Source organism: Vitis riparia, chromosome 19 (assembly GCF_004353265.1).
Source record: "Vitis riparia cultivar Riparia Gloire de Montpellier isolate 1030 chromosome 19, EGFV_Vit.rip_1.0, whole genome shotgun sequence".
NCBI classification, from domain to species: domain Eukaryota; kingdom Viridiplantae; phylum Streptophyta; class Magnoliopsida; order Vitales; family Vitaceae; genus Vitis; species Vitis riparia.
In genome coordinates this window covers 6870274-6889171 of record NC_048449.1, presented here as the reverse complement: position 1 = coordinate 6889171, position 18898 = coordinate 6870274, and the positions used below count along the sequence as shown (strand labels likewise).

The following is an 18898-nucleotide window of genomic DNA, read 5'->3' as shown; positions in this document are numbered from 1 at the left end:
TTAAATGGTGTTTTTTAAGACTGAAAAATATTGAAAGCTTATGAGACCCGACCCATTAATGCTATGTCCCTTTTTAAAGACTTTCTCCATCATTGAAGCTGCTTCGAGCGTCCACAGAATATGAGGTAGTGATGCGGACGTGGTTCCGAACATTAATCCTCGTTTCTAAATTGATGGAATGAATGTGGACCACATTCCGAATCATGTCTTCGATTTGTTATTGATGATCCGAAAGAAACAAAATCCCAATAGAGATAGGATAAGAGAAAATATAATATATTATATTTATATAAAACAATATAATAAGTTATTTTATTAGGGAGTGTTTGGTAAAACTTAATATTTATTATTTAAAAATTTAATTTAACTTTAAGTTAAGTTATACTCAAATAGTTGAGTTTAAAATTTATTATAAATTATCAAATTGACATATTTATTCTTATAAATTATAATTAGGATAAAGGAGATAAAGTAATAATAAAGGTTATGAAGTAATAAAAAAAATGTAAAAAAAAAAAAGACAAATAAATGTTAAAAAGTAAAATGAATGTATGAACTTAAGAATAAGTTAATTGTTTTTAATTATTACTTAAATTTATTTTTTATTTTAAGTCATTTGATTAAGTTATTTTATCAAATATACTTAATTTACTTAATGACTTAAGCTACTTTAAGTTATTAAGTTGATTTATTGAACACCCACTTAGTTAATATATCTCATGTCTAATCATATTTGAGATAGAATAAGTATTAAAATAGGCGAATATGTGATTATTGATTTTGTATATCACTTACTTTTTAAAACAAAACTTTTTAATTATATATATATTTAAATCTTTAATCATGAATATTATTAACCATAAAATAAAAAATTATTATCTAAGTGATAAGTTGTAGAATAATTTTTAAATAATACTAAGTATGAAAGATATTTCATATTTTGTTTTAAAAGCATATATCTTGCCATATAATTTTTATTTTAAACAAATATTGAACTTTCAAATACGATATATTTTCATTCGATTTTTGGTGCCTTGTATAAACCAAATATGAACATCATATAACATATTCCATATAACAACTAATTGAAAATAAAATTCTAAAAAATGTATATCTTGCCAAAATATCGTAGGATATTTACATCACATTTTATCGGATCTTGTTAATCTAGTCTACATTTTCATGCAATAACTGATTATATCATAACACATAAGAAATGATTTTTTAATAGTAAAATAAATCCCATCTTTATAATAATTAAAAAATATATATACAAGGTGGGCAAGAAATTGATATTTATGATTGAATAAGGAGAATTTTTAAAATATTAATCTTTTTACATATCTTATTATAAGGTTATAATAATATATTTCCTCTCATATAGATATTATTGGGTTGTTTTTTTTTATAAAAAAATGTTCTTTTAAGTGAATATTATTAAAATATAGTTGTTTAAAAAACAAATACAAAAATATGACACTTTTTATCATTTCTTTTATTTTTTATATTAAACTCGTATTTTAAAAAAAAAAAGTTTTTGTACTAAATTCGTTTATTTTCAAAATACGAGTTTTTTTTTTATCGTAAAACTTTTTATATTGAACTCATTTTTTCAAAAGATGAGTTCAATACTTTTTTACATCGAACTCGTCTTTTCAAAAGACGAATTCTACTCAAAATTAAAAAGTGTCATAATTTTAAAATTATTTTTTATGTAATAGTGTTTTAAAAAATATTTTTGAAAAATGCACTATTCTTACAGAAACCCGATATTATTTATTATATGTCAATTGAATTCTCACAACTTTAAAATACATCTACATCATAAAAACAAATCTACTATATACATATTGCTATAATTTTATTCTCACAATCGATGTGAAATATCACATTTACCTTCTATACAGATACATAGTTCATGTGATATATAGAATTACAAATCAGACAAATAGAGTCTCACACACATTAAGGTCGAGGATTCGTCTAACATCATTCATAACAATTCATTCCTTTTTATATATATATATATTATCCGCTTTAAACTTAATAAATACTTATAATTTTAAAATTACATCTCTATAATGAAGAGAAATGTCCATTGTATGGTTAAAAATGGGTTATATATATCAATATAGTGGCATACTAGCATATGTATAATGAATGGAAGCTAATTTAGGAGGTGTATGTATTCAATAATCATAACGCCCGGCTTATGAAAAGTCATCAATCAATACCAATCTTGTAGGTTTAGGCCATGAGAAAATGGTCTTGTCATGTCATGGCTTTGCATGTTTGTAGTGAAAAAGACCCACCATTTGGAGTGGAGAGGATGGACCCACTTGTCCACAAATGATAATTTCGAATATATATATGCATATATATGTAAGTTCCAACAAATGCCACCATCAATTTCACAAACCACGACAAAGAAGTCAATGTTGCCAACTTTATGAGCCCAAAAATAAATGGAGAAGACTCACTCAATTATGCACCTTAAACACATTAAAGAGGGGATTAGTAGTTTCTCTCCAATAAAGTTTCTCAAATATTCCCATGAAGCTTCTTTAATTATTGCCTTGTTGGGGATGATTATTGAATGACGTTAACCCCACCTTTTTGGTTTGTTCTTTTTAGTGTTTAATGATACCAATGAAAAAGAAATTCAGGTGGAGCATTACAAATATTCTCTAGGAGGAGATGAAAAATAATAATTATTAATAATTGTCCAATTAAATTTAAACCTAATATATGGATTAAAGATGTCAATATCACGGGTTTTTTTGGGTACTTATCCTAACCTGTTCCTCTTCTAATGAAAAGAGTTTGGGATATTGATAAACACATTTAGGGTGAATTTGAAAAGTTTTTTAAAACTGGAGATGAGTTTAGGATAAATTTGGATATTACTTGGTCACGGCCTATTATATATAATTTTTTTTAAAAAATTATATTATTTGATTTTTTTTTCATTTTTCAACCTTTTAAATATAAATAAAATATTACTTTTCATACAAATAAATTATAAATATATATGCTATTTCTTTATTTAGAAATTATATTTATTTTTAATAAAATTTTAAGTTTTAAAAATAAACGAGGATGGGTGAGACAAGTATGGGAATTTTCTATACCTATCATGTCCTTTTTAATTATTATTATTATTGGCATGAATGGGAGTAGACATAAATAAACATGATGGAATTGGGATGAGGTGACTTGTTTCGAACAAGTGGTATTGTTATCCCTAATTTGGATAAGTTTGGACAATCATTTTCAATAGTTGGATTAGGTTTGAGTTAAGTTTTTTCAATTCGAACTCAATTTGAATTAGATTCAAATTAAAGTTTAAATAATCTGAATCTAACTCAAACCTAATTTAACATTCATCCAATATTTATAATATATATTATCATTTATAATAATATTCATTTTTTTAGATTTGTAAGAAAATATCAAATTATATTAAATTGTATACTTTTTTTTCCTATAAATATATATGTCTTATCCTATTTACTATTTAAATTATTTACATTTTTTTTTAAAAAAATAGTATTTATCAATTTTGAATTATGCTACCTAAGTTTAACCCAATAAATCCGAATTTAAAGAAATGAGATTGAGTTGGACTTAAAGTTAAGTACCTCAATTTAAAGGTTGGATTGAGTTGAACTCAAATTTATCGTTTCTTAATTCCAATCAAGCTTAAAGTTAGCTATCAATCCAATCAACTAACTCAAATTACATTCTTAAATTTATCACCAAAAGGTAAAACCACAAAATCCAAGTAAAGTTTATTATTATTATTATCATTGATTTTCAAATTAAATTTTAAAATTTAATGGTGATATTAAAACTTAGACAAAATGATATTTTTGAGATGGGAGAAACTAGCCTTATAAAAAAAATATCAATAATACAGTAAATAACTGGTGGGTTAAGGAGATTCAGCAGTTTCTTCTTGGGGGTTTGTTCATTCTTTTCTTCTGATCATAATTGCAAGCCAGGGGCCACAGAGATATGGAATAGCATTCATGTCTACCATAATAGATTGCTCTGCAGTTAGGACAAAAGGAATCCAAACCCCTTGGGCAGTCATGTTGGAACATTATTATTAGTCCAAGCCAGTCAAAGACATGCATTCCCAACAAAATGTAAATGGCCCTCCCATTTGATATTGTTCACTGGGCTTATGTGATGTTTCTCTTCATACGTCTGGGTATGTGGGCTTAATTTGTGCACACACTGTTGCGGGATGAGGGCCTAGCTTGTGAGCCACGGCCCGTTCCAGGCTGAATTTTCACCATGTTTCCAGTTTATATTTCTATCAATAAAAAATAATCAAAATATTAGTAATACTTAGATTATCTTAATTTAGGTGATAATATTTATTATCGTTAATTTTAGGATATTTATTATTCATGAGAACAGCAGGATATGCATCAACTCAATTATAACTGAGAAAATTACATATAAAACAAACTTATGAATTGAGAATGGATTCGGGTACGTGCAAACAAATCTAAATTAGCATCCATCATGCTACGTCATCTATCAAATGACATTTTTTTTGCTATTATTGTATTAATTGATCAATTAACAAAATGTCAAATCTGAATTAGTTTTATTGTCATTCGCAAAGAATATTCAGGGTCGAGTTTCCCACTAAGCTCGCAAAGATCAAGTTGGTCAATCAACTAACTCCTTGGATTTTTATTTATTTTTTGATAAATGATGACTTTGTCCCATCATATATTTGACTTTTTTATGATTTAGAGTTTTTTTTTTCAAATATGCGATTGTAATCGAGAGAAAAGTGAAAGTTTCATTAATGTACTACTCGTTCATTTGAATAATAGATTTTAATTAAGTGTTGATGTATTCTATGGTCATAAAAATCATATTAAATACCAAATCACATTAAAATATTTTGTTTTCTCCTCATATCGACATATTAATCGAAGAAAATAGAAATAAAACAAATATACTTAAAGTTTTAACATAGGTCAACCAATCAAGTTCATCTCAACATATATATAAGACATAATATTTTGTTATACGATGAAAAATATTATGAATGACAGAAACAAATACAACTATTGAATTCCAAAAACAAATTATATTTTTCACTTTTTATATTTTCATCGAGGTCTTTTGTACTTTTCTTCAAATCTACACCTAAACCACAAGTCTTCTTACTCCACCGGGTAACTCTTTCTTCTTCACATCTCAATCAACCATATTCCCTCGCACATCTATTCCCACCTCTTGGCAGTTGGGAACCCATACACGAAAAGTCCTCGCATCTCTCTCATTTGCTTTCATTCCTCTTTCCATTTTCACAATGTCGAAAAAGCGGCTAACTTTATCCACTTTTCTCAGCAATTTTGACGGCATATATATATACCAAAGTAGATTTTACATTCAGATATAGACATACAAACCAAGACCTTCTCTAGAAGCCCACTTATTTGCCGGCTTTAAGCTATAGCAATAGAAACGTTGCCAAGATGCCAACGTCTAGAAATCAATTACCACAAGAAAAGAACTTTTACTCGCTGTACGTACAAGTTGGCTATGACTTCAACCCGGGATTAAATCTATTCAAATATCATGACCAAATGCTCTAATATGATGCATATGATGCAGCCAGGGGGGTTGAATAATCGATGCTCTTGTGCATCAGATCAAGCGACAGTGAGACAACATGCAGAAAACGTTATAAAATGATGAAGTCAAATGAAGAAAAACATCGAACCCCATATAATAATACCATCACCATTGTTGACACATTGCTAAGGGACAGAAATGCTGACTCCAACCCCATAAAATTTGATGCGATTCAATAGCTTAATTGAATGTTTGATCAGTCAACGGCTGATATATATGATGATAACATCGATTTTTAGCCTGTTTGAATGCATATATACTTTGAATATTTTGTATTAATGTTTACAATTCTATGGAGAAGGTACAGGCTTGTTACGTACCCCCAAGACTCTTTCAAACTAGATATTTTAAGACCGTAAATTGATGAAACTCTTAAACTAGGACAAGGGCTAGATCAACGACTTCTCAAAACATATATAGTCATTTGTTTTCATTAAAGTTAATCCCCGATCCTGAGAAGTACTAGTGTGTCTGTTTTATTCTACAATCTCATGGGACATAATGGAAACATTTTGCATGTATGAAGAGTGAATGTGATATACCAAATCAAATAAGAGAAAAAAAAATCCTTAATATGATTGGACAATCTCATGAGATACGACGGGGATGTCGTGCATATATGGAAGGTGATTGTGATATACTAAATCAAATAAAAGAAAAAATCCTTGATACGACGGAAATATCTTATAATCTCATAGGATATGACGAGAGTATCGCGCATGCATGAAGAATGATTGTGATATCACAAATTAAATAAGAGAAATATATATATATATATGGATGACGTAATTATTAAAATTATTAAGCAAATCTGATAAAAATGTCTTTTGACATCCTGTATATATAATGACTAGTTTTTAATCGTGTAAATAATAAATATATAATTGACGGCTCATTAGGCTCGAAGAAGATAATATTAATAACACAATTGAACTCAGGTGATTATATGTGCACAATGTTAGAAGACATCCTTATCCAACCTACTTAATAAATTTGATAATACTGTAAGAATCAATGTCACAATCAAATCCACATATGGAGACTTTTTCCTTTTCTTTTCTGCAAACATCACTCATTCGTCACCATTTACAAGCCATTACCTATCAACACACGATCAGCGCCCCCATTTTTCCAAATCAACCATACAAAGATGGACTTTTCCTCAGCTTCTCAACTTGGCCGTCATGAATTGGAGAAGTCAGTCAGGAGAGTTGATAGACATACTCATCCCTTTACTTAAATCCATGGCTTTCTTGACCCCATATCTTACCTTTCAGCCATTAACTTTGAAAACCCTGAAACATATCCATCTATATATAAAAATATTATATACAAGAACTCAAGTCTCATTGTCACCACCCAGTCTAAATAATCCTGCTAGAGGTTGAGCAATAGGGAGTTGTTGCATGTCAAAATTAAACTTAGAGCCCCACAAAGACATCACCTTCAAGCCATTTTTGGGGGCTAGAAATTTAGAGCATGGGCCAAATGCTAACTCCAAAATATAAATTGGGTGTGGCTGAGTCAATAATTAAAGTATTGAGGATATGCTTGGTTGGTTTGAACTTTGAATGTATACAAGTATTTGAATTTGGACCCAAACAAAATAGAAAAGGAGAAAGAAGAAAGGAAAGAATTCTAGGGGTGTTCTCTAGCTGTACTTTTAAGAAAATTGTGTGGAAGCTTGCATGGGATGATTCAATGCTTATTCCATCATTCAAACTTCTAAGCCGCAAACCCTCTTCTCCGATTCATGCAATTTTAAAATAGGAAATAATGGCCAAAAAGCAAATTTCTAAAACCAATCGTACCTTTTTTTATTAAAAGATTAATATAATTTGTTAAAAAGTTTCAAAACATTTAATAATAGGGTTACGAAACGTGAAAAACATATATTTATTCATTTACTTTCGGAAGAATTTAAAGAATGTTTTAAGAATCGTACAAGATCCATTCGTTATTTATTTATTTTGACAAATGATCAGAATTTCATCTGAGTTCGAATCCTATTAAGATGTCTACTAGAGATCGAAATAACAAAATATTTCTTTTACCCGAGTGATAGGAAAATAAAAAAAATAATCAATACATTTAAGATAATTATGTATTCACAAAATAGTATAATTAATCACGTGTCGATTTTTTTTTACGTTTTCAATTATGGAAATCACGAATTTGATAGATAGCTAGCTTGATTTTTTCCTAATAATTCACACATGAGTTTAGATTTATAATTATGTGGATCATTATTAGGGTCGAGACTCAATCAATGTTGATTTTGTTAGTTGGACGTTATCATAAGCTTGGAATTGACGATAACATGCTAGCCACGTGGCAGAGTTTGGTGGGCTGTGAGCATGGGGTGAACGTGGGGATTAGTAGGAGCCAACTTAGACTCTCACCAACCATGCTTTATGAATATTAAAAAAAAAGAAAAAAAATCAGCTCCTCCTCGGGCAGGAGTGGTGGGTCCGGATGGCCACACGTGGGAGGTGTAGGTGGTCGTGGAGCACATGGGATGAAGGCTTGTGGATAAAATAGGTATATATCATTAGGGTGATGTTGATGGAAGCACACGTGGAAAGAGTAGAGGGGGAGCGGTGCGAGATTCTGTTTGGAGATGTGCGTTCACACCTACTTTTAATAAATCAGATTCCTTCTTCAACCCCTTTCCCACTTGGGTTTGGGTTTTTTTGGGGTTTGCCTACCTGGATCTGTTTGGCTCCTGGGAAAGCTCATGGCTCGAGCCCCATGAGCCAGACTTTTACCATAAGCTTGAATGAAAACAAATTAAGGGTAGGGCCCGCTCTCAAAATTTGAAAGAAAATGATAAATAGAAAAAAAATTATTTTTATATATTCTTTTAAACTTGCTTTATTTATTTATTAATTTATTTTAATAAAAATTAAATAATTTAAAAATATATAAAAACCCATTAGATCATGTTTTATGAAACTTGTTTTTAAAAACTGTTTTTTATTTTTAAATTTAAAAAATAATTTTTAAAAGCAAGTTTTATATAACTTAATTAAATGGACTCTTATTTATCTTTTATTTTTAAAAATTGATGAAAATAATTTTTACTTATTTTTTAAAAATTGTTTTATATTTTATTTTATTTTTAAAAATTATTTTCAGATAATAATGATAAGACAATGTTATAAATCTTTAAAACAACCTTTTACTTTTAAAAACAAAAAATTATTTAACTTTAAACTTACCTAATTGAAGGAGAGATGTGACGGCTAACCTAAAATCCCCATCCATCGCCATAATAAGCCGAGCCAAGCCAAGCCAAGCCACTAACCCTAGAGATTATGGATCTAAAAAGCAAGGGATGTTCACATGGAGTGAGTTGGAAGACAACCAAAAAGGAGATGTGGGATGAGGTCAAACCCGCCATCGCCTGCCAGGTAGGATGGCTTATCATCCCACCTGGCAACCTACCTCTATATTATATACATATACCCCCCCACCTCCCCATCTCCAAAACTTCTTTCCTTCCATTTCTCCAAATCAAAGACACTCAGAACAAACAACAGCAGTAAGAAATGGGCAACTGTCTCAGACACGAACCTCCCATGCAGTGGGCCGGCGAGGACTGGGGCTCTCTGGCGCCGCCCACCCACTTTTCCGGCGACACCCATCACGAAATCTCCTCCGACAAGGCCATGAAAGGGGAGAAAGACTCTCTTCTTAAAGAAAACCCAGGCTTCTCTTCTTCTTCTTCTTCTTCTTCTTCTTCCTCCTCGACTACGACAGAGGTGAAGGTGAAGATCTCAAAGAAGCAGTTGGAGGAGTTGTTGGGTAAGGTGGACGTACAGGGGCTCACGGTGCACCAGGTCCTCCAACACCTCATGAACGTCAGTGATCGATTCGAGACCGAACACCGCTCCTGGCGGCCTGCCCTTCAGAGCATTCCGGAGGTCAATTGATGGCTGTGGTGATGGCGAACATGAAAGTGGTGGCCTAGAGGTTGTAGAGAATCCCTCTCCCCATCGCCCCTTTTTTGTTTTTGTTTTTGTTTTTGTTTTTCATGTTTTATGTATAATTTTGTTTTCATTGTATATAGAAAAGAAAAACAGAGCTATAAATTTCATGAAACCCTCTGGTTTTTGAGAGATTATTGTAAAGATTAAGTAAAAAAAGTTTAAATTTAGACACCTTTTCTTATTTTCTTTTCTTTTTGCCTCACATACTTTTAGTTTTGTAATAATAATTTATGTGGGAAAATACTTTCAAATGATTTTTGTTTTACAACTTTGAAAAACACTTGGGAAGTTCACCCAAAGCTTGAATGATTGTTTTTTTTTAAAAAAAAATATTTTCCCTTCGGATTTGTTTTGCAACTAGTTTTATAAACAGAAAAACACAATCAGAAAATTATATTTTTATTTTCTATTATTAAGAATATAAAACAAAGTGTTTGTAAAAAATAATTTTTAGTTATTTTATATTGGCTTCACTTGTTTTCTCAATAATTTATAAAATTTATTTAAAGATATCAAAAATAAGTTAAAATTTATTTTTGAAAACACTTAAACCGACATGTTCTTAGTTTTCAATTTTAGTTTGAGTATATTTATTGGTTTTTTTTAATTTATTTCTTTTTTGGAGATAGCAAAATTTCTTTGAAGTTGAGTATGATTTTATGTTTCTATTTGGCTTATTTTATTATTTTTATGACTCAAAAAATTAACATACATTACTATCATATATCAATATTATTTTAAAAAAAATTAAAATGCTTTTGATTTATTTTGAGATAAAAGTTGATATATTTTATTACCCTTGATTGCAACGTGTGTGATGATATTTCCACACCAACTTCCAATGGAGTTTAATTAGTTTTTCCAACTCTTATTTAAAATAAATATTAATAATTTTATAAAAAAAAAAGTGGTTAAAATGGAATTCTCTTGCACCAAAAATGCATTAAAATGGTGAATAATCAAACTTCAAATTCCCATGCATTCAATTTTGTACAATATTCCAAATCAATAAGAAAGTCAACACATCAAGAGGCTGATAAAATGGGGCCACCCATGAATGGAGCCACCATTCCAAACTGGTTGGCTAAGAGCCCAAGCCACCCTTTTCTCTCTCCCTCTCTCTCTCTCTCTCTCTCTCTCTCTCTCTCTCTCTCTCTCAGCTACAAAATAATGGTCCTTGCAAACAAGTCCATTCTGAGTATTACTCATGAAAATGAAATCATTTGACTCTACATTGTAAATTCTATTATTGATGTTTGATAGCTTTAGGATTTCAACTATGGATAGGTCATAAACTTGGAATTGGTCAATTTTTCATTTATTTTTGGTCCTCTTGCCTCACAAATACTACCCTAAAGAGAAGGAAAACTTTTGCCATCATGCAATATACTAGTGAAGTTATTTGTGCCCATCATTGATTATGATGTTATAAGATAAGATATTTGAAAAAATCTCACTAACTTTCCATTTTTCAATTCAAAATGTTGATGGATATTACCTATGGGAACCAAATTTTAGTATTCACCAAAATTTTGACACTACCTTATCTTATATTAATGTCATGATACCATGTCGATAACATTCACCACAATAGTAATGCTACTTTTCTTTAGGTTATGTCCGACTTTCCAAAAATACGATGAAGGGAAAAAAAATAAAGAGAAAAATCAAAAATGAAAAAATAAATTTAAAGTTAATAAATTATTTTTTATATGGTTATTTAAATTTATTTTAGTTATTTTAATTCATTGATATAAAGATTAAATAATTTAAAATTATGTAATTTTATAGCTAATTTTAATTAAATGTGGTTTTTTTTTTTTTTTTGTATTTTTATAGTGAAACCAAACATGAAAAAAAACTTTTTTTTTTAGGTTGCGTTTGGTTCCCAAAAAGCACAAAGAAAAGAAAAGAAAAGAAAAATTAAAACTAGTTAGAAATTTATGCATTTTCAAATTATTTAATGGTAATATCAATTAGTTAAAATAACTAAAATGAATTTGAAATGACAAATAAAAATAATTTATTGACTTTTTAATTTATTTGTTTTTTTCTTTCCTTATGTTTTTCCTCTCTATTTTATTTCTTTTGAATTTTTCCTCAAATTTTTAAAAAAACAAGCATAGTCTGCATTTTATTATTTTCTTAGTACTTTTCAAAAACCAAACATAACCTTAGGATTTTCATGCTGATCTATCATATGTCATGTGACTGTATCTTTAAATTTTGACTTTACTATGCAATAATGTCATGCCAATTTTTATTATTATTATTATTATTAAAGACAAATGGAGGGATGACAATGGGTGGGAGGGTTCTAGACCAACCATCCCCATCTCAATCCATCTAATTATTTAAACCTATTATCATCTTCATCCAAAAAAAGGTTTAAATATGCGAGAACATATATGATGCGATGAAATATGAGAAATTTTCATAGCCATCATACTTGCTTGCGCAAGTATTTCCCTCTAAGGCGGAATGCTCCCCTATCAGTGCAGTTTTATTTTTTACATCCCACATTTTCAATAAATCACTTAGTCTCATTCATCTTTAGTGTAGAAGCCCTCAATTAATTAGCTATTATACATTCTTTCAAGGCTAATTGTTTTTAGTCAAATCTCCTTATTGTCTTTGCATCCCTATCTCTTTTGTCACTAAGCAATCATTTAGGCCTTAATTGGTGATCCAATTGTTCTCTTATTGACGATGGAGATCCCCATTGTCTCACTTAGCAACCTCGACCTTTAGAGGTTAGATATAGTATTCAAAATTTATCTCCTTTTGGTACTCTCTCGTGTCCTATGTTTGATTTAATTTTTTATTAATTTAAATTATACTAACACACACATGTATATATATATATATATATGTTATGTTTAATCCGTTTATCCTATGTAATGAGAATAACCCATTTATGTATCACCATGAGAATGCCAAATTCATCATAAATTCATCACACTTGACTAAGAGGAGGCATGCTTTGAATTTTCTACCTCTACTACATCTAAAGGCCCAATTTGTTCCTTCTTCAAATCCAACACTACTTTGTATGTCTATCCTTTGAGAATGGTAAACAAGGATTAAAAATTAACTTATTATGAAATATGGATTATTAAAAAGAAAACATTTTATAAATTTTATTGAAATTGGAAACTAAATTCAAAAAGATTTTTTTCCCACAAGATGACTTGTTTCCAAATTAAAATTTATTTACCAATTTTTTTTGTTGTAAATAATTAATTTTTATATAAAAAATGATTTTTTTTTTAACAATATGTTATAATAAATATAATTTCAATTCTCATCTTCAACAAATATATCACAAATTTGGGCTTAAAAAAAAATAAAAAATGATGGGCCCGAATCACGTTGTGGCCCAAAAGGCTATTTTCAAATGATACATAACTTCTAGAGTAAGTTAAAAAAGATCAATATTACATTAAAGGCGCCAAAATCAAATTTTTGTTTGGCGCAAATGAGCGAAAATCACCCCTTAATAAATACCGTATTTCATTTTGAGCCCTCCGTTTTCTCAAAATAAAAAAAAGTGCCCCTTTCTCTGTGTCTCGCTCTGCAGCTCCATGGCCGGTTTCGAAGCTCCATCGTTCTCTCTGGGACTCGATCTCGAACTAGATTTCGATTTGGAGCCCCGATCCAATTCTAATGGTACGCAACAACACTCTTTATACAACCATGCTCCTAGAAACCTTACAGTTGAATTCGAAGCGTATGTCTCCGACTCTGATCCGGAGGTCTCGGCGCCGGCTCTCAAGCGTCTCCGGAGAGGGCCCGGGAGGGCCCATAGGAGCGAGCTAGCGGAGGCGTGGTGTAATGTCGATGAGGAAATCGAAGAGTTTTCTTCGCAGGAGGGTTTTAGGAGAGGTAAAAGGGTTGGTTTTTGCGCTCTGTTATTATGAGTTTATTTTATTTTTATTTTTATTTTTTTGTTATTTTGGTGCAATGATTTGTTTGGTGGATGGGAAAGTGGGCGGAATGGAGCGGAATTACGGTTTTGAAGATCGGTTATATTAGAAAATCAAACCTCTAAGAGGTAGAATGCAGCTATTTGGCTTCATTGAGTTGAGGTTGAGAGAAAAAGAAGGAAAACAATGTAGTGATCGTTTGATGGGAAACTAGAGGAGAGGAAAAGAAATTGAAATTTGATGGGAAACTAGAGGAGAGGAAAATAAATTGAAATTGAAGCTTTTGGTTTTCCCTTGTTTGTTTGCGGAGAAAAACAAATGTGACTCTGTTATGGATTAATTAGTTGGCTAAGTCAGTTCTGTGTTGTGCAGGAGCAAGTGATTTGCCAAAAATAAAAAAGAAAGGACAAATTAAAGAGAGTGTAGACTGTAAAGTTTACAATTCTTCTTTTTTCCCTCATTTTCTTTGGGAACCAACCAGAGGGCAATGGATTGGGTTTTGTTTAATTGTAGGCAACTGCAAGATTCGTGTTTATTTTCTTTTTAGAACTCTTTATTTGATATTTTTGGTTTATAATTGGGCAAGCTTCATGAAAAGTGAATCCAGAGCCTATCAGCCATTGCATATGAGGGTGCATATCACCCCAGGCAACCTTGACATACCTCCAAGGTTAGCTTTACGAATCCAAGTTCTATTGCCATAGAAATGAAGGTTTCTTGGTCCCTTAGCAAGAGCAGTATTAGGGGCTTTTTGTTATTTGGGAGTTCCCTCAAACAACAATTGTCTAAGTGTAACTAGATTAATGCAATAGCCATGCAAGGAGGTGAATGCATTCTTCTCCATTGTGATAACTAATGTCAATATTGGTTTGTATGAATTTGTGTTCAGAGAATAATACATTTCACAATCATTGAAAGATATTATAAGAGTACTTTTAGATAGCAAACAGTATACACATGTGAATAATTGTTTCTTTCCATTAATACGAATGTTAATTTTTTATGTAGATATTGATATCTAGGGTCATTGATGCTTGTGTTTCCATGTTAGATTAATGTTTGCCCAGATCTAATATTTTCTTCTTAGCAGATGAGCATCCATCAACACAATATCATTCAGTGTGTAGCAGTTCAAAGTTCCCATTGCGAGCATCTGGGGTTTTAACCAGTCGGTCAGCAAGTCATAGGAAAGCAGGTAAAAGGGAGCAGGCTTCAAATCACCCAGCTTCTTCTAGTTTGGAGACAAGCAGCAGCAAACTGATGTTTCCAAAATTAACTATCAGTCCACTTAGAAGGTTTCAGTTGCTTGATTCTGATGATGATGATCCTTCTGTCATTGAAGATGCAAATCAAGAGGCTAAGAACACCCATCCATCTGCAAAAGTGAGACAGACTAACCATAGGCAATATTCATGTGCAAGTGAAGAGAAGAGTACAAAAACATCTGTAAGTATGCCTCAGAATGTGGATTTATGGAAAGACTTCTGTCCCAATAGGAGTGTTGGCATTCCCACACCTGCTCTGGATGAGGTCTGTGAAGAATACTTCAGGTCTGTGAAGGACAAGAATGTAACTGTGAAACTGGGCAGTGATGGGTGCATAAGTAATGAGAAGAGGTCTTATCAGAATAAAAATAACAGGAAAACTGTACAGCACCAATTGGACTTAGCAGATCCTCTTCCTTCAGCCCATTGTTACTTTTTCCATGCTGATCCAAGGATTCAGAAACTAGTCCGCAGTCGCTTACCCAACTTTTCTCCACTGGGTGTTGTTAGTAACACAAATATGCAACATGGTGCATCAGTCATTGATTACATGTAATGTTTTTTTTTCTTTGTATCCTCCTAACCATAGTGATACTTTGATGTATTTTGAGGGTAATTTTATGTTCTCATTGTTGCTACAGGAGTCAATTTAGCCATGGAGAAGCTTCAAAGAAGCAGGTTAATCAGGATGTTAGCATTGGGAGAAGTACAATGCAGGCCAGAAAGAATGCTAGAAAGTTAAATGCTGATGAAGCCTTAAATGCTTCTGGAAGCTGGGTGAACCCCAAAAGCTGTGCTAGTATTCCTAAGAAAGCTGGCAAAGGACAGGTTCATGCAAATGGTCAATCTGCTAGTAGGTGGTATACTTCCCCAGATGGAAGGAAGGTAAGTTCAGATCCTATATGTACTAATTCTTCAAATCTCAATCATGCCCATCACAGGTGAAATTCATTCTCTGGCATGATCTTGATGCCAATCTCCTTGTTTTATGAATGTTGAAATCATGTATTGTTTACGACATATGTACATGAGAAGACGCCTCTGTGCATTCTATATATTATATAAAAGAATTGCTACTATAAACACTCTTCTAGCATGAATTCATATGAAATGGTGATTTGTCAAATCATGATGGTGCTTACATCCTTGCTAGATCTCTAACAAAAGGGAAAGAAAAAAAAATCAGAAATTAAAGCATTCATGACATGTGCCTTCACATGTGGCTATTTTCTATTTATTCTGGATCTTTTTTCTTGGTGGTTAAGATGTCTAAATAAATATTTTTTTCTTCCTAGTTGACAATCCACAACTCAGCTAATCTGCTTTTAATAATTCTCTCCAGGTTTATGTCACTAAAAGTGGCCAGGAGTTGACAGGTTCAATGGCCTATAGACATTACAAGAAGGTAGCTCTAGAAATATATTATGATAATGTATTGTCTTAAGTATATTCCGTATGTTGTCATAAGTCTTGTGTTTCCTTTTTACATTACTGGTTTTAAAACTTAGGTGGAAATTAACTGAAGTTTACCATTATTCTTGAAAGAAATACATTTCCTTTTCTTTTCATTTTTGAGAATCCTCTGGTGCTTATGACTCATTAGATATCATTGAGTCAAACCTGAAACTGAAATGCTTGGACTACATTGCTGATTTTGAAAAGAGATCTCATTTAACTGTGCACAGTCATTTTATAGATGTAGTGTTTTCACAAAAGAGAAAAAAAAAATAGTACCCTGATTCTTAAAGTTGAGTTTAAAATATTTATCCCTGAATTATGTGTCACAGTTGAAACTGCCTTCTTTTGCAACTGTGGCACCTGATATATATTTGTTGCTGACAGGACAATGGAGTCAGATCTAAAAAGTCAAAGGGGAAAACTACAGCTAGAAGGACTTCTAAGAAGAAACAAAAAACCTGAAGGGTCTGCACTAAAATATGTGTGCACCATACATTTCTCTACCATTTTATTTATGTTGTAACTACTGTAGTTTTATCATTTATGAGCTTGAATGTATATATTTGTGTACTAGTTTGTTTGTATTTGACTATTTGTCTTCTTCCATTTACATTTTTGCCTTGCTCACCAAAGACAATGACAAAAAAAAAAGACAACTTATTTCTCAATTTGAACCTTCATGCCAGGAAGCTGCTGTGTGGATTGAATTATTGACGGCTTTGGCTCAAAAGAACTGCTGCCATGAACCTGTTTAGCAGAAAACATTATGTGCAGTTCACTCACTAATCAAGGCATGGTTATGCTTTTGGCAGGGATTTATAGAGTGATGAAATGCAAAGCCACAACATGGTTTTCCATGCTTGCCATGTACATCCTTCCTTCCTCATCTCAATAAAACATGTACTTTCTGATGACCTAGAATGATCTGATAAGTCTAGTTGTGGGGTTTTAAGATTAGAACTTCAAAGCTCTGCCAATCCAGTGTGGTGTTGAGAATCAAGATGCATATTGAGCCATGGTTTTATGAGTGTCTGAGTACCATGCTCGTGTGACATAAGTTTGTTGGTTCTATAATTCATCAATTTTGAAGTAGCATTCATTTTACATGATTTGTTTTTCAAACATGCCATTGCACTTGAAAACACATGATTGGGTAGAGAGAATGATAATTTTTGGTTTCATCCCATTTTCAAGTTTTTTTCATCAAAGTACCATCTTGATACCTGCTTGAAACTTTTTTTAACTTGTTTTATGTTGTCCTGGACTCAAACCTGGTTTGTTGTAGGTACTTTTATGGCTGGATCTTTGAAACTAAGTATTTGAGAGCAGTGTTTCCATGGCTTGACATGATTTCCATATTTCATCTATATCCCAATAATGCAGAGATGATTTGCTTTGCTCTGTTTTCAATATCACTGGTCATCATTGGGGTCAACATGTCCTTTATTACTTTTATTTGTCTATTGTCTGCAGATTAGCGGTAACCTCATTCTTTGCTTTTTATCATCTGTTGTTAGGTAATTACTTATCATTATCATAAATGAAAATTACAAACGGATGCACTTGTTTCCAATACAATGGGGAATTTTATGAATGGTCTGCTGCCCAAGTGCCTGAATTCTCAACAATGGGAGAAAGTTGGAGCACCAGATTCAGAATTGCCCTTGGGCTTATAGACCTCCTTAAAAAGAATGTATTATGTAGACCCATGTGGTTGTGTGTAAACTGGACATCATTTTCCCTTCAAATTTGTCAGTTCAGTTGTAACATTTGAATGAAATGTACCTAGAATGGAGAGATTCAAGTGTATTGCACTTCTGCTTTTGATTGTATGGACATGTCATAAAGGGAACTATGTATATTGCACCTAAGTTTTTGACTGTATTATCATTGCAAAAATAGAGTTACAAATTATTCACGGCAGGAGAATTGCTCAAACCAAAGTGTTCGTTGTAGGATCTGCAGCACATCTTGCTTCATTTGCTGTGATGTTTATTACATTTCTTTATGCATTAAGGTAAATCAAGCTTCCAAATTAGACAGCAACATCCAGATGACTAGGATCCCGTATTTATTTGCAGTCTGATTGTTTCTCTATTGGAATGATACGCTTCTGGAAGAAAGCAGAGCACTGTCAAATTTAAATGTCCAAATGAAGTGGCAAATATGGGTAGTGGTTCTATACCCAGTGTGGGATTGGGCTTCCAAAAAAATTGTTTGTATCCCTTGTGCCATTCCAATATATTTGAGACTCAGATTTGGTAGGGTGGTAAAGTTTGATACCATTTGGCAGTCTGATTCAAATGTCATATGTTTTTTTGCAGGTTTAAGTTGAGTATAAATCATATTTGGATCAAATTACTTACATAATGCATAATACTAATTTGACCTATCAAATTTAGTAATTGTGTTAATTAATTTGATTATAAACTTGATTTATTTAACCCATATTTGACTCATTTGAAATTTGATTTTGATTAAATAAGTCAATTAGGTCATAAACATATTAGGTAGATTGATTGTATTTACTCAGAAAAAAGACTTAATGTGACCAAATTATTAAATCGAATACACGATGTGTTATTTGAAT

General features: G+C 31.5%; 2 protein-coding genes across 4 annotated transcripts; both read left to right on the top strand.

Moving 5' to 3' along the window:
* Positions 1 to 9154: 9154 nt before the first annotated feature.
* Positions 9155 to 9840, top strand: LOC117909298. The gene has a single exon (XM_034823264.1). The coding sequence runs from the start codon at positions 9219 to 9221 to the stop codon at positions 9600 to 9602; it is 384 nt and encodes a 127-aa protein (XP_034679155.1). The 5' UTR covers positions 9155 to 9218; the 3' UTR covers positions 9603 to 9840.
* A 3357-nt stretch (positions 9841 to 13197) lies between these two features.
* Positions 13198 to 18231, top strand: LOC117908062. 3 transcript variants are annotated; one of them, XR_004650151.1, is made up of 7 exons: positions 13198 to 13544; positions 14676 to 15402; positions 15492 to 15735; positions 16193 to 16255; positions 16693 to 16789; positions 16995 to 17175; positions 17826 to 18231. XR_004650151.1 is itself a non-coding variant. In XM_034821720.1 (6 exons), exons 1-5 carry the CDS (start codon positions 13244 to 13246, stop codon positions 16768 to 16770), a joined length of 1413 nt encoding a protein of 470 aa, XP_034677611.1. In that variant the 5' UTR covers positions 13198 to 13243; the 3' UTR covers positions 16771 to 16773; positions 16995 to 17414. The 3 variants fall into 3 exon arrangements, 2 of the variants coding, with proteins under 2 accessions (XP_034677611.1, XP_034677610.1); XM_034821720.1 differs by lacking the exon at positions 17826 to 18231 and having other exon boundaries at positions 16693 to 16773; positions 16995 to 17414; XM_034821719.1 differs by lacking the exon at positions 17826 to 18231 and having other exon boundaries at positions 16995 to 17414.
* Positions 18232 to 18898: the final 667 nt, after the last annotated feature.

Coding starts and splice junctions, on each gene's coding strand:
- LOC117909298 (XM_034823264.1), top strand. CDS start 9,219: ATGGGCAACTGTCTCAGACACGAACCTCCCATGCAGTGGGCCGGCGAG.
- LOC117908062 (XM_034821720.1), top strand. CDS start 13,244: ATGGCCGGTTTCGAAGCTCCATCGTTCTCTCTGGGACTCGATCTCGAA. Junction 15,736..16,192: donor CTTCCCCAGATGGAAGGAAG/GTAAGTTCAGAT, acceptor AATTCTCTCCAG/GTTTATGTCACTAAAAGTGG. Junction 16,256..16,692: donor CCTATAGACATTACAAGAAG/GTAGCTCTAGAA, acceptor TGTTGCTGACAG/GACAATGGAGTCAGATCTAA.